This window comes from Egretta garzetta, unplaced genomic scaffold (assembly GCF_000687185.1).
Source record: "Egretta garzetta isolate BGI_Z169 unplaced genomic scaffold, ASM68718v1 scaffold108, whole genome shotgun sequence".
Lineage (NCBI taxonomy): Eukaryota > Metazoa > Chordata > Aves > Pelecaniformes > Ardeidae > Egretta > Egretta garzetta.
This window is the reverse complement of record NW_009260614.1, coordinates 4499054-4522962: the sequence shown is the minus strand read 5'-3', so window position 1 is coordinate 4522962 and position 23909 is coordinate 4499054. Positions and strand designations below refer to the sequence as shown.

The 23909-nt window shown below is 45.9% G+C and overlaps 1 protein-coding gene across 1 annotated transcript in view; it reads right to left on the bottom strand.

Moving 5' to 3' along the window:
• The window catches only part of MYBBP1A (MYB binding protein 1a), a 65772-nt gene that overhangs the window by 508 nt on the left and 41355 nt on the right, over positions 1–23909 (bottom strand). Inside the window, exons 24-27 of the mRNA XM_035900527.1 lie at positions 16124–16237; positions 5368–5469; positions 4085–4209; positions 1116–1627 (exon numbers count right to left, since the gene is read on the bottom strand). Of these exons, the coding sequence (XP_035756420.1) occupies positions 1116–1627; positions 4085–4209; positions 5368–5469; positions 16124–16237 (853 nt within the window). The remainder of the gene's footprint in view (positions 1–1115; positions 1628–4084; positions 4210–5367; positions 5470–16123; positions 16238–23909) is intronic.

Here is a 23909-nt window from a genome sequence, read left to right as displayed (position 1 = left end):
AGGAACAGCCCTGCTCCAGCCACCTGCTTCTGACAGGAGCCAGCACCAAACTCCTCTGCAGGAAGAGGAGCACCTGGGCCTTCATGGGGACTGCTTCCTCCAACACAGGGTCACGGCCAGCCACCACCCCACACCTGGCCTCCAGGAGCAAGGTGGTCAGCAGGTGGGGGTGAGGAAAGGAGGGAGGAGGCTTCAGAGGAAACTACAACATGAGCAGGGTTTCAAGCACTTTGAGACTCGGCTCTGAACAAGAACCAGGTACCCAACACATCAGACACCCCAGTCCTGGCCTTTCCAAAGGGGTGATGGCATTCTTGGCATTCAGGAGCCTGGCGATACATAAGCAGATGCAATTCCAAGCAGTCACCTTCACAGACTGTTGTAAGCCCTGCCTGGCTGCACAGAGCCTGCTGGCCCGGCAGACTGGCAAATCAACCAAACATTTAAATTGTTTCACTGTTTTATTGATGTCCCTGTGCTACCACGGGGGCTATCACCCCTCCTGCACCCAGCAGCAAAAAGGCCAGAAACCAGATCATGGTAGTTAGCAATGGCCTGAGTGGCCAAACTGGATATATTTGACCCCAGAATATGCATGTGCAAGCCCATTTAACCCCAGGCATTCCCCAGACTGGAAAAGCTGTGAGTACTGCTGGGCCTGGGCAGGAGAGAAATGTGCCTTTAGGAGTTACTTCTGAACTGCCCACAGGGCTTGACCGCACAACTCAGCACTGCCAGCACACCTACCGCAGCTCCCCAGGAAATCCAAACAAGCCTCTCGCTTCTGCCTTGGGAAATCATGGAGACAGGAGTCTGTGCTCCCAAGCACAGGCTCTTTGGCACTGCCACAGAAGAGAGAGTAAGCATCTACAGGAGCCTGGAGGGAATGTGACCTCCTGAAGCTCCCTGTGCTCTAGGCTGAACCCTCCACATAAGTCAGACCCGCAGCTTCAGAGCTCAGCATCATGGAAGGTTTATTTAAAGTCATGGAGGACATAAAAACTATAGTTATAAAAGATAAAAGTCCTCTGAGCCACACTAGCCTGGGTGAGTCTATGGAGTTTACTCCTGCAACACTGGAGTTTTTTTCTCTTTTCTTTTCTTCTTGACTTTGCCCTGCTTCTGCTGGTTGGCTTTGCCCTGCTTCTGCTGGTTGGCTTTGCCCTGCTTCTGCTGGGTCTCCTGGCTGACACTCCCCTTGGTTTTCTTTGCAGCTGGAACCTGCTCGGCTTCATTGCCTGCATCACCTTTTCTTTTTCTGTTCATATTCTTCTTCTTTTTCTTCTTCTTCTTCTTGTCAGCCACAGCATCTCCTCCATTAGCAGCTTCCTCTCCACTGCCCACCATTGCCACTGCATTCTCCCCGACCCCTCTGTTCCGATTCTTGTGTTTGCTGCCACTGGGCACGAGGCCTTTCTTCTGCTTAGGGGTTTCTGTTCCCAGGGGCTGCTCCTCTGGAGCTGCTGGTTCTCCATCTTCATTAGCTACTGGTGCTACCCCATTCTCCTGGATGCCTTTCTTGCGATTCTTGCGTTTCTTGGTCTCTGGCAGGAAGCCTTTCTTCTTCCGCTTAAGTGGCTCTGCTTCCTGCACAGGCTTATTGGCCATCTTCTCTTTCTTGGGCTTCCTGCGGAGAAAACGCCAAAAATCAAGAGCAACTTAGTTTACAGACAGGGAGCAGTATGATCCATGCTACAGGCAGTCCGCGAACAGGCAGAAGCACAAGAAAGGTGCAGGAAGCACAGGCATGCTGCAAGGATGAGCGTTATCCCTGGAGGTGGTCCTCAGTCTGCACAGGGACTGGTTAAACGAACAGTGGGAGCCAGACCAGGACGCAAGGCAGCACATGGAGACTTGAGGAAGAATCCCCATTCCACAGACCAGTAACGCTGTACTTACCACCTTCTCAAGCACACCCGCCTGTAGGCCCATGCAAGGCTACTGAGACACTGTCTGTCTGTCCAAAGTGACAGGCCCAGCAGGGCCTTCACTGTGCTAACAATCCCAAGAGGTCTTCTGTCAAGAACCCCCACCAGACCGTTCAGTCTCATCTAGGCAGCCTCTGTACGCATGCAAGACAGCCACGGCTTCTCTTTCTTGGGCTTCCTGCGGAGAAAACGCCAAAAATCAAGAGCAACTTAGTTTACAGACAGGGAGCAGTATGATCCATGCTACAGGCAGTCCGCGAACAGGCAGAAGCACAAGAAAGGTGCAGGAAGCACAGGCATGCTGCAAGGATGAGCGTTATCCCTGGAGGTGGTCCTCAGTCTGCACAGGGACTGGTTAAACGAACAGTGGGAGCCAGACCAGGACGCAAGGCAGCACATGGAGACTTGAGGAAGAATCCCCATTCCACAGACCAGTAACGCTGTACTTACCACCTTCTCAAGCACACCCGCCTGTAGGCCCATGCAAGGCTACTGAGACACTGTCTGTCTGTCCAAAGTGACAGGCCCAGCAGGGCCTTCACTGTGCTAACAATCCCAAGAGGTCTTCTGTCAAGAACCCCCACCAGACCGTTCAGTCTCATCTAGGCAGCCTCTGTACGCATGCAAGACAGCCACGGCTGCTGCTGTTCTCTGACATTGCCCGTCAGCAGCTTCACCACCACCCAGTCTATGCTGCTCTGCACCAGCTCAGTCCCCAGAGAGGAGTCCTGAAAAGGAACCAGGCTCTAATTCCATGTCCTGGTCTTCAATGTGAAGCTTTTTGGAGAGTTTTTCAAGCTGCGTCTCTTCAGAGTGGAAAAACGCTATTCTGACAATCTGATTTAGCACTTCCCTCTCAGCACCTCCACCAGGATCCTGTGCACAAACCACAGCTGCTGTAGGCTTGTTCCAACTCACCCACATAAAGATCTCTGCATGTCACAGCAAGATGGCACCAACAGTGATGGCAGGCTGCACCCTGGACCCCAATCCCTTCCTCAGACAGCGGGCACAAGCTCAGCGTTTCGTACCTGAGCAATTCCCCTCCTAGCTGCAGTCTCTGCTAGCTCCTAAGCCAAGTCCTATCCTTGTGCCAGCACTGGCGGTACAATGCCAGGGGACCCGTGTGAGACTGGGAAAGGGCCGGGGGCTGTGTCGTAGGGCTAGGTGAGGCCACTGGGCTATGCAAGCCCATTCAAAGCGTTATAAGGGGCCACAGGAGCTTCAGCTGCCTAGCACGATTACTCCCTGCCTGTGAGCCCTCTCATGAGCAGTGAGCCACATGCAAGCATTTCCCTCAGAGCCTCTTGCTGGGCTGAGATACCACAGACCAGGCCACCCACACACTGGGATCACAGCTCCCAGTCATCAGCATTCTCTAATGCTGTGTGTCTGACTAAATACTGCCAGCAGGAAGGGGAAACAAAAGTTCTGATTGCAAGCTATTGATAAAAAGGAAAAAAAGACCCTACAGTTTTTTGGTTTTTTTTCCCTGGACCAAAAGTCAAATCCAGTTGCCCTTTAACACAGGAGCACTAAAGCATAAACCCTGAATGGTCCCCAGCTTTCAGAGCTGCAAGGCAACTACTCCAAGCATAAGGCTGGGGATCCAGACACTGAAGGAGCCCAAAAATCACTGGAGAGGATTGAAGGTCCTGGCATGTACTCTCTGGTATCCAGTCACCTCCCAGGACAGCTACTCATACCCTCCAGCCTCACATTTGCAGAATCAATCCATAGTGATGTGGTAGGAGCTCAGTGACTCATCCTAGCCTAGAAATTTCTCTGCAACTTTGGCGACGGCTCTTAAACCAGGCCACCACTTGGGACTGCTGGAAGCAGGCTCTCTATGCTTGGGTGATCAGCTGTCTTACCTCTGCTGGCAAGACTCGAACATCCCGTTACAATCCTTTCCCATCAAGGACCAATCCTAAGCATGTAAGCACCTGGAACAATGAGCCTAGCATTCCAAACATGCAAAACAACAAGCGTTTCAACCTCACCAACCCAGGAGGTCCATTTAACTCAAGCTCCAGCCTGAGCTCAGTGCCTTGACTTCCCTTCTCTTCCTACTTCCCCACATCAATGAAGACAAGTAGGACAGGTAGGCAGTCCCCCCAGGCACGCCAAGAAGCCAGAGTGCCAAGCATACGTACGTATAATTCAGCCAGCGCATGACGTTCCAGTAGAGAGAGTCGAGACGTGCCGAATTCCCAGTGCCTTCTGGCTGGTTCAGAGCCACCAGCACTTTTTCCAACTCCGTCAACTTCACACGCAGCTTCTGCAAGAGGCAAAGTACAAACAGACAATCTGAAGGGGCACTCACGGCAGCAGGGCATGGGCTACCCTCAGCAGATGACTACGGCAGGAGTAACCAATCCTGCCCAGCTTCTCCAAGCTGCTGCCCTGAGCCCACCTGCAACACCACTTCAATCTGGGGGCAAAAACTGGCGAGTCACACCACACCATCAGGTATGGGGTTTGCTTGAGAACTGGATCTCTAGCATGGAGGCATGAGTCTAACAGCTAGAACTGTACTGGCAGAAAAGACTGAAAGGTCCTTTGGTCCGCCTTCCTTTCTAGCCCTTGGCTGGGAGCAGGGGGAAGAAGACACATGACTATGCACCTATCTAGAAGAAAAGCAGCAGCATTTTCAGTCTGGTTACTAAAGGACACAATCAAGCTACCTCTGGCTGCCTCTACAGCTTCCGTAACCCACTAGATAATTTCAGTAAAACCAGATAGAACAGGGCATCTCGAAGGCTATTCAGTTCCTACAAGAACCTTGGAAATAATCTCTCTCCTCCACCCACTTTCCTATTAGGTCTTCACAAAGAAACAGGCTGTGGTGTGAGCTCAGTGCTTATCAGTAGGAAACTGGGCCTCAGCAATTCTGCTGCCTGTGTTACTTTGCTCCAGTAAATAAGACCATGTTGGAGACTTATTCTGTCACCTATAGAAAATCTTCTCATGTTCAAAAAAGACATTTTTAATTAGGGAAAACAAAGCCCCAAAACAAAGCTTCACTCCCACTCACAAAGCTTCTGAGTCTCAATTTCTGGAAGCTAAAAATCTCTGGAGTTCAGTGGAGAGGACAGAGCAATCACCTGGGACAAAACCCAGCTCACCCTCACTGTATCCCAGGCCATATTTCTGCTGATAAGAAACAAGATGCCAAATGCATTTGTGGAACACTGCACAAATCCTTCAACAAGTTCTTGGAGATCAGCTCACAAGAGCTATGGATCACTCCTTCAGACATGAGGGCTTTTCCATCCCCAAATGCAGCTAAGCATTCCCTCCAGGGGTACCTTCGGTAAGAAATGAGGTGGGATGCAGCGATGGAGCAGTCACAAGGTAAAATCCAAGTGTGACGTGTAGAAGAGGCCTTGGTGGTATTCAGACGAGCCGTTTGCCACTCATCGGGTCACACACTCACCTGCTCTGTCACAGTTTTGAGGAGAAAGTTCAACAGCTCCAAGCTCTTGGCAACCTTCTCTTTCTCAGCCTTCATGATAAGCTTGCCAACCATTTTCAAACTCTGCAAATTAAATGGGGAGATGGAGAAGCAGCACACATTAAATAGGAAAACAAATCACTCTTCTCAGGAGAAAGCAGAAGATGAGTAACGACTGGCGGGATTAACCTGTCACCAAAATAACTCTGGAACACAAAACCCACCAACCTCTGGAAATGCTCAGGAGGGTACAGGGTGGAAGCTGCTGATGCCCAGGGTAATTAAGAAACAACAGGACAAAATAAAAGCAAGCATAGCACAAAGGCACAACCCTGCTGCTCTCCCTAGTTTCTAAGCTAAAACACAACTGGAGCCGTGTTGCTGCCTCCTGGAGAAAAAGAGGAAAGACAATATCCGCCCCCACCCTGGAAAGGCCAGGAGGCTGCCAGACAACGGCCTCACCTGAGGGACAACAGCTACTCAGCTGCAGAAACTGGGATTTACACGTAAAGTGCTAATGCAAAAATCCATTAACACTTACGCCTAGGAAATCCCAGTTGCCAGCATTAGAACGGGGCTTGTCAATCAAGCTTAAATTCGCTGAAATGACTGAGAGAAAAATCTCATCCCTTTGTGTACCCTTTATGTGCTGCAGGGTTTCCGAGACACTGAAAGGTCTGGCTTAGAGGAAAATCACTCCAAAGACAGGTCAAATAAAAGCCAGAGTTATTTACAAGTGGAGAAGGGCAGAAAATAGCCATAAAAAGGCAGCTGCATCAGAGGTGGCCCAGGGACTCAGGGGCACTGATCCTCTGCCTGCAGCTGCTCCTCGCAGCCCCACTTACCCGGCAGTTTTCTTCCCCACTGTATTTCTGTGTGGGTGCACACACCACAGCAAGCCCCGCAGCTTGCATGGATTACACCAGTATGAGATAGGATTTGCAGGGACAAGCTTATTGTAGACAGTGGTGTGCCCCATTACAGCCCATTTCTCTAGAAGAGGCTGCACGCGTGGCCAAGCCCGTCTTTGCTTGGAATTTGAACGTGCCAAACCAGCCAATGGGCATCGCTGACAAGCCCCTGCTCCAAACCTGTGCCCAGCGTGGAAGGTCGTAGTTCTCCGGGTGCAATCTCTCCTACCAGACCATCTATTGCTTTTGCTCCATTCAGACCGGAAGGAATTTTAAGGACTATTCTCCATCTACAACAGCATAAAGCTGGCAAATAAAGTAAAAATCCTCATAGACAGAAGACATTTGTTCCCCAAAACAAGCTCTTTCACTAATGATGCCCACAACAGAAAAATAATGATGGCCAGCAAGAGCATATGGAACACTTGCAGCAGAAAAAGTGGGGAGACCAGATAACATATCTGCAGGAACAGTAGCCTTCAAGTAGAATTATCCTGTACAGACTCCACACCCTGGGAGTATCTTTTCTAAATGATAAAGATACCGTTATTTCCTGACTGGGGTGGTCCACTCAAGCCCTGTATTAGAAAGCCACCATGTTCTGCTGGCTGGAATTCATGCCCCAACTTCATCGGACTATCAATAACTTGCTAATTACTCTCTCCTGATATAGATGCACTGCAACTCTATTCCAGAGCTGTCATTAACCTACAAGGTCATACAATTCAGCAGCTCTGAAGTCTCTCAGGTAAAATGAGAAACAAATATAGGGTGTGGATTAAAAAAAAAAATATATATACCTTCACATGTAGGATATAACACCCCACAGGCCACACACGCTCCATTTATTAGGCTTACCACAATTAATAGCAATAATAATAATAATGATGATGATCAGCAAATCAATAATGAAAACAAAACAGACTGATTTGCATAAACATTTTCTTTGCAATTTGAAGAACAAGATATTGCCACTCTAACAGCCATTACTTGTGGTTAAAGAGAGAGGCTATTAAGCTGAGATCCCTATTTTGCTAAGTTGCGTACAAGTTCACAGTGAGAGAAAATCCATATGGCTTGTCAGCTCTTCAGGACGGGAGGAATCAGGGCAGTACTGTGAGAAGGAGCCACGGTGCAATCAACTGTCATTTCACCTTTTTAATATACAAACATTTTGGAATTAAGAAGGTGTTAGAAACAAATTGCATTTTCTCTTCCCTGTAGATGAGTGATGTAGATGACTGCACTTAAATTGTGCTGGCTTGACCCTGGTCTTGCTGCCGTCCCTACTTCTCAGAATTGCCCTGATGCTTTGAAGGGTTTGAAGCAAATCCTACTGAAGTCAGCAGAAAAGTCCTGCAGCTCTGAACAACATCTGAGGGGCTGATTTTCCGAAGCCTGCAAGCAGTTTCCAGGTGCTTGGCAATTGGGATACGCGTCTAGTTTGGGGAGCCCAACCAAATTCACGCAGACCTGTAGAACGAAAAGGGTGGCTTGCCCAGCTGGAGATGGAAGATATCACTGGGCTAGCGACATCAGCGCTGTCAGGCTAAGCGTCTATATTAAAAGCAGTGTTTTGCATGAATCTGGAAACACAAGCACCATTCCACCAGCATAAATAGCCAGAAGCAATCCAGTACAATTTAGGTGCTCTGCAAACAAATAGCTCCCTACTGAAATGGATCATTTAAACAGCTCTCAAAGATGAGGAAGGAACAAGGAAGAGGGTAGGGGTGGGTGGAGAAGCCAAAGGAGCAGCAAAGCAGCAGCAGATAATGAATCCTTACAGAACACACAGTTTTCTCTAGTCCAAAAGCAGAATGGATTGGCTTTAAGGAAGCTGGATTCAGATAAAGTCTCGCTGTTTCTCAATATGCATCCTTTCCCTTCTGCTACAAAGCGCATAAGAGAAATTCACTCCAAAGAGCACAAAACCGCCAGCACCTCTGGGTGTGGTATGGTTGAGACAGCCAATTGAGTCGAATTCCTGCTCAAATCAGTGTCATTTATTACCCTATCCCCACTGCCTCAGAGTGCTTCCCATTACGCATTACACGAGACGGTACCTTCTGTCACGCATGCATTGCTTCACTCTCGTCCTCCCTTAGCAGGGAGTGTGCACAGCAGAGCGTTTGCTTCCACGGGATTTGTGTTAGCATGCCACATCAACACAGACGTGCTGAGCTCTGGTTACGTAAAAAGAAACTGGCTTTGGACTGGGGCTGCTGGCAAGCCTTGGGGAACTGCTCCCAAGGAATGAAATCCAAGTCCCTTCAATGGGAACTGGGTCCAAACCTCAAAAGCAGCTTTCCCAAGTATTTGTAAGGTACCAACCACTGCCTGTACATAATGGGCTCGCACAGCAGATTGCTTTGGTCTGCTCCCTCACTCAGCTGTCTGAAAGATGAAATTAGCACTGCCACCCCAGTCGCATAGGTCAATCCTTTTACAGGCCTACCATGACTTCATCTGGGGAATGCATACAATACAATCATAAAATTAAAGCACAAGCTATTATGTAACAAATGGCAAACTGCAACACACGGCAAACACGCTTTAAAAAGAAAAGTATTTCAGTCACTGGCAGCATCCTTAGGAGAGCCTCAAACACTGATAAGATCACAAAAGACTTGCGAAAGGTTGGCACATATCTCCATTTTACATAGCGAGACTGAGGCACAAAGCCGGGGTTTTGCTTCCAGCTATGCTACAGGTCAGCGGTGGAGGCTTAAGGGAAAACCCAGCAGAACTCGCCTGACCACCTGATCTGCAATTCTCTGCCATGCGCTGTTCCCAAAGGTACCCAGCTCTCCCCTCCCCTGCCCGCTGAAAGCTTTATGACCGAAGAGTCACATAACCCAATCACTCGTACTAAAAGCAGAGAGACCACGTGGCTTATATTCAACAGCCACACTTGCATCACTTGCCAATTATGTTGGTTTTCTCCCATTTTCTGCTTTTCTTACTCTGTTGCTTCAGTAACAGCCAGTCCCACTTTACAAGGAATCTCAGTTCCAGTTCCAGCTCAGCAATACCTGTGACGGTTAATCATGCCTGTACATCTGAGCTGTCAGCAGATCTGGGCAGGTCATTTTCCAAAAGGAAAAAATATGGAGGCAGTTTTCACAGCTGGAACTCCCATCTCATCTCAAGCCAATATAGCAGTACAGTTCCTGCCTCACCCTACATGGATGCAGCTGGCAGAGACGGTTTTCTCTTGTTATGTCAAACACACCGCTTCCAAAAGCCTCTGGCTGTTTCTGGTGGATGGCACTCCTGGATCCAAAGTTCTCTGCTTCTAGGATTTCTACAAGAACTGCACACCCCCAGCATCTTATCAATGAGTGGTTTTTCTTATATTCCGAATTGCTGCACCACACATGGGGGCGTCCCAACTACTGCAGGATCCAACCTTCGTTCCATCTCTCATTGCACTTCACAGCATTCCTTCATCTTCACAAAGTACAAAACAAGTTTGTCAGTACACAGGAGGCGAATACCTGCAGCAACTCAGTCATACAAGCAGGACAGAGGGCTGGCAACTAGAAAGAGGTGTCAACCACACAGCTCCATGCCTCAGTTTCCCAGACAGGATTTTAGTCTAAGCCCAAGACTCCCCTGAAACATGCACACAGCAAAAAGTGGTGCGTGTGCATCTGGAGCCAAAGTCAGCATCCCAGCCGCTGCCCAGCTTTCCCTGCAAGGGAGATGGCAATATGCTGTTATACGGAGCCAGGCAATCTTTCTGGAAGCCTCCACATTCACACGCACCTGCAATCTCAGCCTGCCTGCACCTCTTCCCCTTTCACAGGTATCACAGTGGGGGACACACTTAGCCCAGCAGTATCTCAAGAGTGCAGAGGAGCACATTTCCTAGCTGGAAGTTTGAACACCATTTAATATTTACGCATTCCCAGCACGTCCTTCAGCCCATTTCGTTGTTGAAAACAAACAGCCCTTCCCCTCCGTGGGATCAGCCTGACAGATCCATCACTGCTCTGTGAGCTGGAGAAGCCTGGCCAACCTGCATTCTTTCCACACGCTGCGCTATCTCCATCCTTCCCCCTCCTCCCCCATAACAGACCTGATGCTGATGGATAAATGTGCAGATTCATGGCTGAATACAGTGCCAAGTGCCTTTTCTGCAAAACACATACCTCCACCCACCCTGCACGACCTAACACCCCCTGGCACAGCCCAAGGTTGCCAAGGTAAACTCTACTCTCCAGCAGCAAATAGTTCAGCAAAATTTCCACTCTGCTGAACGTCCACAGTCAGGATGAGAAAGCGCTTCAGAGGTCTGATCTTCGCACACTGACTGCTTTCACGTTGGCTCTGAAAGCTAAAGCTTTGCCCTAGCTCCATGCCGCATGCGGGGTCCCAGAGCAAAGGCACAACCTGGCATTTTGCTGCCGTTGTGGCTCAGGTCCCCGAGGTGGAGTCACACCCGGGGGGCCCAACAAGTGGGTTTGGGGCCCTACTAGAGCGTGCCCTTTACCTGAGCCAAAGCAGATTTCCCATGTCCACATACAGGTAAGAGGAGAGGCCTGGGAGGGGCACAGCCTTCCTCTGCTATTTAGAGGCTAATAACAAACTGACAACCAAATGAAGTATTTTAGTATTCTGCATGCTTATAGCTCCTGTTATTATCCAACGTAAGCACCCTCGCCTCATCTGTAATTACGCTCACATTTCTCCTGAGAAGTAAGAGGTAAGCCAGCATCATTCCCTCCATTTCACAGGGGCTCAGAGAGGCCAAGTAACATGACTGAGTCACCCAGACCATGACAGAGCCAGGAATCAGCTCTGAGCTTCCCAAACCCTAGAAAAGCCACCCCCAAATACTTCCTTTTATGACAAGATTCACTATACAATAGAAGAACCCAAGCTAGAACTTAGGGCTAAATCATGGAAAAGAAAGAAGGGAGGAGGGAAAAGTATGCCTCTCCACAGCAGTTTCCATCTCTCCACAGAGGCAGATCCATTTCCAACTCCATGTACGCAAGATACACAAGCACACAAGGAGAGGTTCTCACACCACCCACCTGAACAGCTCAGCAGCTGCCGCCAGGAGCACTAAAAGGAGGCAAGAAAGCACTGACAGTCCCTCCTCCCTCCGTTCTCTATGCTTCTGAAGACTTAAAGCATAAGTGTTCAAAACTTTTTTCCTTGCACCTCCAGCAGAAACAAGTCATCAAGAAATGCTCATAAATGGAAGGGAACCACCACGTTTCTGCTTGTCCCTGACCGAGACAGAGAGGCCAGGTAGGGAACGAAGCAGACCCACATGCTGAAGAGTATAACTAAAGGGCATTTTTTTCAATGTTTATTTTGGCTGTTATTAGAGGGAGGAGCCCAAAAACCCAGAAGCCATTCTCACAGAAAATGTCAACGCTTTCCCAAGTGTAAAGATCTGATTTCTTTTTTCTGTAGACCATATGAAAATGCAGCAGGGAAAAACCATACAGGACAGCTGAGGGAATGAATTCTCCACAGAGACATCCGGTACTCTGAAAACACGTCAAAGATATCAGTTAAATCACTACTGGCCTCATTTTACAAGCTAAGAGGCTGAGAAAGGGCAATGAATTAAGATTTTATAAAGACGGACAGATAAAAGTTCAGGCAATCTTCAAGAAAAAAATTGAAGATTGGCTTTTTTAGAGATTTGATGAAGTCACTATTAATAATTTATCTCCCTGCAAATTAAGACACTGATAATCAAATGTGATGCCCTTCAGAAGCGAAGGGTATGTCTACACTGGAAGGCTATACATAGTATGTCAGCGTGGCTCCAGCTAGTTATTTTAAATCCCTAGCTGAACAACACAATAGCAACAAAATCCTCTAATGCCATACAATAAACATCTTCAGAGAGCATACAGTAACTCTCAATATATATTCACCGTCCCATGCACAGGCCTTGTAATCCCCTGTCTGTCTACATTCATGCCTTTCTACAGAAACACGGTTGCCTGCCCAGTCCAAGTTCACGTAACCACCTAAGTGGAAGGAGGCATCACATGTGTCTCATTAGGGTTATGTGTATATTTGTCTGAAAGTCTCCAATACTGGTGACCCAGAGTGCTATGGTCTCACACTGAACTTGGGTATCAGATTCTGTGAGCATTTTTTATGTTCCAGGATGCCTTGATCCCATTTTGGTTTCAAAAGCCAACCTGAACACTACCTGCTCTGCCCGTCCCTTACAACATTGACAAAACAAGCAAAGGAAAAGACCACTAGTAAAGCTGGGCCCTTCCTACGATATACTTACTACAGAAGACAGGCAAAGGAAACCCTCAGGGAACTGCTGCGTACAAGCCAGAGAAAGCAGTTTTAACAACAGTTTTCTGAGGGCTGTTTTGTTTTGAAGCAGTTCAGACATGAAAATCTTCGTTTTCTGGAATATTCCTCAAAATTCTTTCCCACTTCCCCAACTTTCACATTGTAACTGACAGTTTCAGCTACAATTTGGGAGATACACAAAGCACCTCAGTTCAGGAGGGCAAGCCAGTCCCTGGGAAAGGGATGACATGGAAAGGTAATGAAACTATGTATTCAGATCCTGGAGCTTCCTGCCCCAAATCTGTCAGTGAGTTACTAAAAAATTGGCAGGGCTTCAAGATCACTCCAAAGCCAAGACAGCAATTTTGTAACATATCAGAAAGAAAACAGAAATATATCTAACACAGGCAACAAACACCAAAATGTGCCCACAACGGCAACTGGAAGAGCTGAAAGGCCAAACTGAGAGGCGATTGATAGAGTCAAAAAGACCGTGTGAGCCTTAGCAGCAACCCTATGGAGATCCCTCAACCAAATCTATGCAACAGGTCCCTGCATGCAACGGGGAACTCAGGCCTCTCGGGTTCTGCCACTGGCCTCGTTGCGTGCCTCCGGGCAGTCTGAACTCAAAACAATCCACATCCTCCTTAGAAAACATGGGGACAGAGATTGCTATCCAACACAGTGGGATGTTCTGAAGCCAAGTTAAGAAATGGTCAGATTGTCCTTGCAGAAAGAGGGTCTCTGGGATGGCTCAGGAGACTCAAGTTTAATTCCTGGCTCAGCTCCCAGCCAAGTGTGTCATCTGTAAAACAGGGTGAACGACTTTAGTGAACTAAATACATTAGCTCTTGGGTTTCTGCAAAATACTTTCTTCATTACCTCAACAACTCATTGGTTTAAATTTCCTTTGTAAAGCGCTTTGAGACCTACTGATAAAAGAACAAAGCTCTTGAAGAGGAAGAAAATGCTCTAGCATCTCAGGCAGCTCTGTCGTTTACAATATGAAGCAACTTTATTTCTTTGTACTGTAAACACAACCGAGTTGTCTAGACTCCCAATGTTAGAATAAACTTGAACAACCATAGCAAGGTTCTCTTTGTTTGAAGTAACTAAGACCAGGGAGGCTAAAGCTGTGCCAGAGCTGTTTCTCTGCTTCCTTACCTTTGCTCTCTGTCCAATACAAACCAGCTCACGAGGCAGCCCCACAGCTTGTGGGCAAGGCCCAGGTGACCCAGCAGAACAAGCCAAGAGCACCAACAGCAAGCAAGCCTCTCACAGGAACATGTCAACTCTAAAGTACCCGCTAGGGTATCAAGACTTCCCTCACTGACAGTAAGGAGATGGCAAACATGAATCCTTCATGACTGTGATATATGTTTTATAAGCTTGCTTAAACATTTTGGGAACAAATAAGGTCAAGTTAGCTTATGTAAGCACAAGAGCCATTGCCTTCCAGCAGCCAGAGCTGCTATTTCAGGAAGCTGTCTCTTCACTTAAAGTTCCTGGCCATTCATTCTCCCTCATCTGCCTCTTAGTTTTACACATATAATTCAACGATATCCAAGACGGCAGTTTTCTCGCATTGCTTCTTTGCCAGTTCCAGCACATATCACTGCCTAAAACCATCCCAGGCTTCCTGCCCCTCACCAAGTGATCTGCAGGTACGCAGTGCAATCGCTGAGGCAAGACAGGATGAGACAGCAGGCACCAGGAGATAGCAGCCTTCCCTCTCACACAGCCTTACACCTGCCATGGCAATCCTGTGCTTCCAAGAGCTACCAGCCCCACAGCAGCTGCAAATCTGACCAGGGACACAGAGAGCGTAGCAAAGCCTTCAGCTGACAGCTTCCTTGCAAACAGTAACGCTGCTGTAACTACAAGCGCATGTCAGTAGAGTCAAAGCGTTGGCCCTCCCAGGTTATTTCAGACTTCTCCCTGGGTCAAAGAGAGGTATAAAATTCTGCGTTATCATTTTTTCCTCTAAAAACAGCTATTTGTGGGGAATGGTGGCAGAAATGGCCAATGACAGCAAACGCAGACCTTTCAGCTAGAGGTAGGACAATAAAAAACTTCATGTCTAAAAATGTTGTCAGGGCTTTTTCAGGTCAAAAAGAGAACTTGCACCTATATGCCACTGTCAGTTAATAGTATGGGAGGCCTCCCGCCTGCAGGGTATACCTTGGACAGCCCAAACAGCCAGTATTTCCCAGGAATTTTTCTTTAAACACAGATGACCACAGAAATGAGAGGCACTGAGGAAGCTTTGGTAGCAAAGCTCATTAAAATACTGGATGGGTTGCAAGTTGCTAAACTTTCCCTGACAAGAACAACATAAAGGCATTGTAAACGTTTGTGGTTTCCCAGTGAATGACTGAGTCCTGCAGGTATCCAGCTGCTCGAGAGAAACATGGCGATGACCAGGTTGGAAGGAGTGGTGTTGTTTTATGTAGCTGGAAAATAAAATCATACTTAACTCCACCCATTGGATTCCTGATGTAATCATTAAATAGAAGCTATTTAACGAAACCCAGGATTACCTGCTTCCTCAAGAATTATAAACAGCACCTCCAAAACTCCTTGATTTAAACTTGCTTAGATTTTGTCCCTCCTTGACAAAAGAAAACAGAGCTAATTGTTCTGGTCCAGCATGCTAAATTAGAGAATGGCCTAAATTACCATGGAACCAGCATTTAAAGAAGTAAGTAAAGAATGCAAGCTACACTTAGAAAGAGGTCAATACTACAGTTACATAGGAACACCAAGACTGGAATCTCCCATGTCATCAAGTTTAGTCACCACATCATAACATTCACTTGGCTGCTTGGTTCCCCCCACATCAATCCACAAGAATATAATTGAATGGCATTTGCTTCTTCGGTCTCCTGTCCCACAGATCACCTCCTACATAATAGCTGCACCCAAAAACTGCCTTCAGGTACCATCCAAACTTGCCACTGAGTCAGGAGCCCTGCAATTTCTGTCACTGTTTTTTCTGTACAAATTATTTTCCAATGTATTTTAAGGTTTCCCTGATAAACAATATTAGCAAGGGAATCTGGTCCAGAAGGCCTGGAACGCACCAAGAGTCAGAAGTCTAGTGCACCTCAGCATTACCTCTTTGGCCTTTGGCCTGAAATTCATTCAAATATAGAACTTCCATAACATTTTCTGAAATTAAGTAAATGTTCACAACACCTTTCAACTCAAAACTTATTTTTTAAAACCACCTTAAATTGATCTGTGTGAGTGTATTCCCTAAAACTCAAGCTCTGTCTCTTGAATCCATACACAGGCACCATGGAGCCGTACCAGCCATGTCTCTTACACCCTGTGAAAATAGACCTGAACAGCGGTGTTAGAAGAATGCTGTAATCCTGGCGGACACTACTCAGACCTGGTGCAAGCAGGCACAACCCCTCTAAGATCAGTTAAGCCGAGCACAACCGCAGACTCCAGCTCTGAGAATGAGCACCACACTAGTAAAAGCAGCACCCATTAGGTGCTATCTATACATTTAACATGTTGAAGCTTGTTACCACTGTCACTTGGCTGATGCTTTCTCTGATCAATTCCTCCCACTCCTCCTCTGTCACGAAGAACTTCAGTTCACGAAGTAGCAGAACCTTCTGGAGAAGCAAACAGGCCTGGACCTGAAAGAGAAAGGGGAGAGAAGGCGTGAAACTCCACACTCTCTAGTGAAAGCGTTAGCAATGCAAATACCCCGCTGAAGCAAACAGCTAAGCACAGCACACACAGAATGCCATGTTACAGGTGCCGCATACCCTCACCAACATGTATGTCGCTCTGTTAGAAAACATTCTCTAGATCCTATCAGAGTCTCAGGAGACAGGGTGGTGGGGTTTGGTTGAATGCACATGCCTAAAAGAGAAGGTCAAAGGAGAGGGGAGGGATCATGCCACTTCTACATTTAGGCATTAATATCCAAAATAGCTTTAGTAGCTGCTCTGAGTGCATCACTTTCAGTCTCCAGAAGTCTTCAGGCAGTCCTTTGTGTGACTGTACCCTTTACCATGCCCTGATGAATGCAGCAGGCACAAATAAACAAAAATAAAAGCTGGCAGGTTAGTAAATGCTTCGTTTCAAAGGAACCCTAAATGGAAACTGCTGTTCAGAGCAGCACTCAGCCTTGCCCTGGAGTCAAACTTGCTCATTAAGTCTCTTCATTAACACAGCAATGAAAAGAGTAGCCACTAGAAAACCAACAGTAATCTGCAATCTTCTTACAAGCCCTTTTCTATTCCAGAATTCCTACTTTAAGGCTTTCTTAGGTACAAGAAAAACACAGCAACAGACAAAAGCAAATGATAGAAACGCACAGAATATGCTAATGAGGATTAGTGCAAATAGTTTAGAGGATTTACAGGGAAAATTTTTGTAGCAGCATGGAGTTCGTGAGCAAATTCTACCCACATATAAATAAAAAATATTGCCTCCAGCTGCTATCACACTGACCGAAATTGAACGCAGGTATAACTACCAAAAATCATTTGAAATTACACCAAGAGTTAATCTTGTCCAAAGAAAGCAAGGGCTCCCATTTTTTAACCACATGTTGCAACTGAACCCACCCTACAGAAAACAACTGGGCAGTTTATAAAACTCTTTATCAAAGACACCATTGAGATCAAAGTTCTAAGAGGCCTCAAGAAAAAACGCAGCCTGGTCATACCCAACCTGGCCTCCAGACAGCCCTTAGGTCCAAAGGAAGCAACCTGGAAAACACAGCAGGAGGCTAAAAACTGGCCATAGGGTACCCACACATCCACTGGAGCATTTTTAGGGAACTGTTCACTGAAGAATTCAAAGTGAGGGATGAGAAGAAAACCCTGGATCTCCTGGGAGCAATAAGACCATCCAAAGTTGTAGGCAGTCGAACAGAACACCTCACAGGCTCAAGGAGGTCTGCGTTTCCTACACAACATACTCCAGGCTTCTGGGAGGGACGGGGCACTGAACACAGGTCCCCTATCACGTAATTCCAGCACTCATATTTGTGTTACAAGAGAGTAATGTCATGCGTCTATGTAAGCTAACCTCCTGTTTGCACCAGTATGGCCAACAAAGAGAATGATCCAAACAGAGTGAGCTTTCGCTCAGAAACAAATTCTGTTCTTTACTTGAGGGAGAAAACACGGCAGGGAACCAACGAGACTACGTCAAAAGATTTATGTTGATTTAATGAGAGAGAGTACCCTAATGCCATGTTTGAGGCAGGCAAGCTTACATACTCCTTGTAATTATGGGGAGGCTGTGTCTTACAGAACAAATTATGGCATGTCTGCATGCATGTACCAAATGTAGTGGAAAGTCACTTCAGTGCAATTACAAAGGGAACGTGACCCTTTGAGTAGATGAAAGGCCGTAATTCATTCTGAAAGGCTCAGGCAGGGTCACAAACCTCAAGGCACTGTCTCTTCTTTGACAATTACAAAAGCATTCGTACTGCAAATGGGTGCAAAGCAGAGAGAAGGGTCCTGTTAAGCTATCCTGATAGTACCTCAGGACTACAGATTTACTCAAGAGGCGAACAGAGGACCAGAAGCAACAGTGGTAAGGGCCTGCTCAAGAATCGTACCAGTCAGCAGTGGGTGGGAGCACTGCAAGTCAACGACAAAAAGAACTGGAAAGAAATCAAAGCCATCCAAAGGAACAAGGAGCTCTGGAGACCTGACGTTCAAATGCTGGACTGAGAGAACAGACCCTGAATGGGACCCAGTCCTCAGTAAGCACTAAGCTTGAAAATTATTTTAAAAGAAAGGGAAAAAAACCCACAGACCATTCCCTTCTGTGTGTCATAAATGAGGAAGTCAAAACTTCCTGCTGCTATCACTCTTCAGTAATTCTGTCACACTCACAGCTTTCACTCCTCCAGCCTGTATACTAGATTCAAGCAAAGAGGAACTGTTTTGAGTTTCACGTAGTTAAAACACAGGTACTGCTGTACTCAGCACAATCCTGTGTTTCCTGATTGGTTTTTAACCCAACAATAATTTAGTACTAAGCATGAAAAACTTTTCTCATTTGAAAGAATAAAAATAAAGATTTACTTGCTGGTTGAAATAAAATTTGACTTAAGAACATCTCAGTCAGAAAGCAAATGTGACACTAATAATTACAAGGCCCTCAGTGCCCATTACCATGCTATGCTGTAATCTAAGGTTATTATATTCATCACCGAGTCAGGGACTCTTCTATTCCTAGAGCTAGTCATTAACACCTAGCTCTCGTATAGCATATTTTTCCAGAGCAAACTGCACAGTTAAATAGCGAGAGTTAAACCACAGGGAGAGGAGCTGACGTCAGCCGAGTCATCCAGAAAAGTAAGGGGCAGAACCAAAACTAAAACCCAGTTCTTCAATCCCAGTCCAAGGGTAAACCCAATAAGAAATAGCACTTTCCACTTCTCCTGCTGATGCCATCCCATCTCAGCAAGTTCAAACCAAGGGGGGCACCAAGTTTCTTCTCTAGAAAGAGGTGCAACCATTGCACCTTGCTCACACCATCTATCAGCATGTGAAAAAGGATCCTGAACGTCATCAGAAGATTGCTTAACAAGTAAATGTACTCAGAGAAAACAATCTAGCAACCAGGACCACAAAGCTGCCACATCACACCTTGGAATGTAATAGTCCTCAGCAATAGCTTTTCAGCCACAAGTTCATCTGTCACAGCTGAGAAATGTCAAACCACTGGCTGGAAGGGCACGGAACAGCTGCCCATAGAATAGCCCCTGGGCAGGATTCGCAATAAGGATTTTAAACACTCGAAGAGGAATCACTTTCATGACCTCCAGGAGCTTCACCAGGTAACACATGCTTTATCACCTAATATAAGAGGGGCTGAGAGTATGGGCACTTTGCAAAAGTAAGGAAAGACCTAAAGTCAGATCTCTAAGAACCATTTCCTTGAGGTCACAAAGGAACAGCCCTGTCTTTGCAGTTCATTTTCCTTGTTTTATCTTCTCAAATAAATGGACACAATGCAGTTGAAAGTAGACACATTAGAGGTGTGAGTATCTATGCATTTGCAAGTGAATGGCCATCTCCCCCTTGCACCTCCTTTAGGAGGCTAGTCGAGTTTCCAGATACCACAAGACATCTTACTTGCCCATCTTGACACATCACACTAGCCTGATTTTTAGGAGCCCAGACACTCAATGTTTATTATGAAAACAGCCTCAAAAAAAAATGAGGCAGCTTAGAGGATTTTTCAAGCCATCTCCTGGAATGAGGCTCTTCCCATTGTTAGCCACTTCTGAAAACATAGGCCACTACCATTTGGTGGTGCTCCTGTGACAAAACTAGCAATTCAGAAAGATCCCTTAGAAATAAAAAATAGTCACAAAATCTACCTATTTTCTGTTCTGTGAAAGAGAGGTTCTAGCGCGTGTGTGCATGCATGCAAGAAAATATGCGTGCACAAGAAAATTACATTAATGCAAGCATGCAAGATGTTTTCATTCACACACATTTAAAAAGAATAAAAAGCAGCATTTCACAAGCTTGTGCTGGAAGACACATGCCCTCTCCTTGCTGAGCAGTAGAAAGAAGAAACAGTAGTAAAAAGAAACTTCCCCAATGCACACATCACGTTCCTGTCTACTTTCTTACAGTTACCTCAGAAGCAGCTGTGTCCTGTTCACCAGAGGAGGCACCAACCTTACACAACCGATTCCTACCCCCTCACCAAGACTTTGGAAGTTCAAGGCCACACAGAGAACACCTTAGGGGGAGCCAGGCCACCCCATCTAGTTCAAATTTTTTGCATCAGAACACTATCAAGCCCCGTAACTCCTCACAGTCCATCACTTACCCTTAACATCTTCATGATGTGTCTTTTACACGATACAGAGACCAGCTGCACTTTTTACCATGACATTGCACAACTAAAAGTTTGGAAAGTACTCCCACAAAATTCAGCACACACCTGGAGCTCAGCAACTACCCAGTTCTGTCCCTCTCCTTCCTGTTCCCCCCAGCATCACTGATTTTTTTTTTAATGTCTTACAAGCAATTGGCAATTTTGGAGGCTGCCAGAACAGTACTGTTCCCAAGAATATCATAGAGGATTCTCTGCATTTTCTCAGTGCCAAATCAAGCCTGCTGTGCTCATGACAGCCCTACGAGAGCGCCAAGTATTATCAACACTTCACAAATGGACAAAAATAGCAGAAGACCCAAGAGTCCCAGCCACCAAACTCCCGTCCAGTTCAGAAGAGAAAGTTGTCAGCCCCCCAGATGCACAATCTCGGAAATGAGAACGTGTGAGAATAGTTACAAGCAGTTGACAGCCATAGTAGAGCTTTTTATTAAGGGTGGAGGAGACTGCTGCAGCCCATCCTGTGCCCTAGGAGCCACCCAGTTGCCCAATCAAAACATCTTCTCCTTAATGTCAGTTTTTAAAAGACTGTAAAATAGTACAAAAATAAATAAAAGCGAAATTTATTCAAGCAAGGGTAGTAGACACATGCATACACTCCCACATATATCTGTTGACTAAATGAGGCAGAAACACTCATTATCAATCCATGTGGGAGAAGAGAACAATAACTAACGGCAGCACTGCCCCTCCAATTCCTTTCTTTTTCTTATCTACAATGCTTACACAAAATGCCATTCAGTATAAACGGTCAAGATTTCTTTCTGAAACAGTAAACGTGCTCAGGGCGGTAACAGAGATGTGCTGGTAATTCCCAGATGTGCTCACCTACCTTATTTAGATGTTAAAAAGGAGTGCAAATGGGCAGCCTTGATGGGTTATACAACCTACCTTTACCCTTGGCAGTAAAGGACAAGACATGGAGCCTGACTATGTAAAATGACAAGCAACGGATTAACCCCTACCAGTTCGGCCACTGTCTTCTTATAGAAAGCAAACATCTAGCACAGGCACAGTAGCCGCATAGGTCAGAGCAGGAGCTCTCCTCAGTCACCATCCAGGTGAGCTGGATGGAGGGGAATAGATCCAGATGTCTTTCAATCACTGCAGCTGTGAAAGAGAAAAGCCAAAACCAAACAAGCCTTTGCAATGGTGTGGAGGTTCTGTTTGCAATGCTGAAGAGATGAAGGCACGACCTAAATTCAGGGTTGTTTTCCAAAGAAAAGCACACTGTTAATAAAAAGATGCTTGTTTCTGATGTGAAAAGAAATGCTTTTCTCAGTCCCAAGTGTTTTAGGAGGCTGGCTGAAGGTGGCTTTGCAAGCAAGTGAAAGAAGGTACCACACAGCACACTCCCATGAGAAAAGACACCGAAACCAGCAGCCACCCTCTGCCACCATCAGAGGACCATGACAGCAAAGATGTGCCCACACTGCAATGTGCCAGACACCAAGCCTGAGTTTTCACATGGCCGTTTTGCCAAATGATCTCAAAGCACCTTGCAGACTACAGCTGAATAACCCTTCCAAATTCCCTTATGGCATTTCCAGCTTACAGGAGAGAGGCACTAAGTTTAACTGGCTTGCCTGAAGCATGTGGCAGGACAGAAATGCTTCATTAGGTCTGACCCAGGACAGTATTTCAGCTCCATCAGACCTCCCTGCACATTGTAACAGAAGCAACGGGGAGTTTAAATGCTTACCGAAGCCATCAAGATGGATTTTCCCCGCCTTATGCCTATTATTTTTACATCATGGGCACAGTTTTATCAACATGAAGCACATCACCAGCATGGCAAGTGTTTTTTTTTCCCTTTCTCTATATTATATATAGAGAAAGAAAACACATGGAAAATAACAAGTTTGTGCAGCTCAAATATATATCTTTAGAACTGAAGAAGCACCAGGAGCTTTAGTGCTATCATGATTTCACTGCTCTTGAAAGTCCAGGAGACAAAAATATACAGGTGGTATCACACCACACAGGCTACTGGGGTTTCAGAGCACTGATGTCTCCCTCCGGGCACACACGCTACAGCAGCAAAGCTACAGCATAACCCAACCTGCAAGCTCACCCGATTCAGTGCCAGCACAAGTTACAATACAGCAGTATGTAATCCTCAGCATTAAGACTGTTCTACAACCATAGGGATATGGCAAAAAATAATTGCGCTTCTAGAAATTCTCACCTACCAAGGCCTTTGAGACTGCAATCACACGAATCACATACTGCATTCTTGACAAATGCTACCGGGAAAGCTGGGGTAAAAGAACATATGCCAAGAATATGGGAAATTCTAAATAAGCTTTCTTTGAATTTTAAGAAATAGTCAAACTATGAAATAAATTCCTCAGCTATCTGCAATTTGTTACATGTTTTTTTAAAAACAACCACCACTCCCTGCAAAAAAACCCAAACCCACAGCAAGCTCCAGCTAACAGGATTACTGGTTATAGGAGAATAACCTGTCAATTATTACTGCAGGGCGGGATATCCAGAGCACCACAGCAAAAGTCTCTTCCAATTACTGTCAAAGCTTTTGTAAAAAGAAAACAAACAGTATGCAAAGCCATGAAGCAAGTGCCAATCTATCCCCATTTCTGCTCCCACAGCTAAACTGCTCTATTTCTCCATTTACGTTGGGTGTGGGATGAAAGAAAGGCTCCAACAGAGCAGTCTTGAGTTTCAGGGCCTGTTTTTCATTTCTCTACCACATTTGTTTTGTGCATTTGAGCATTTCTGAGCCTATAAGCTACAAGTTTGTTTGATACGGTTTGGCAGGCCGGGTCCAAGTTAGGACAGCCTAGAAGGTTATTCAAAAGGGCAAATTACAAAAGGTCCACAGCAATGGTGATCCCTGTTCCACACAGCAAATTCCCACCAGGTAGTATAGAAGCAACAGCAGTTCAACGTATGCTGTGTATATATGCAAGTTTTCTGATTTTCCTTGATAAATTATGATCAGAATTATAAAAGACTGAGTGCTCCAACACTGTGGGCAAGACAGTCTTCTTGGCTAGGAACTGTCATGATAATACTTAAGAGAGGACTTTAACTTGTGACTAACTTACAAGTCTGGAGTTTCACACAGCCTGTTGACCTCAACACGGCCAAGCTGCAAATTCTCTGGGGGAGGCGAGAAGAGGGAAAAAAAAAAAAAAAAAAAAAAAGGACTCTTTCCTAAGTTAAGGACAAACAAAAAATTGTCCTTCAAGATCCTTAACATGTATCCTCACTGAACAAGCATGAAAACGCCCATTATTTACTTAAAAAAATACAAACCTCATTTGATTTGAAGGCTTTAGATGTAAAGAGCAGAGGTGATTAAGAAACACTTGCCAAATCAATTTTCATCAATTCACAAGCTGTAACTTCAGTATTTCACACATGCCACACACTTAAGTTCCATATATGTTTCAAATT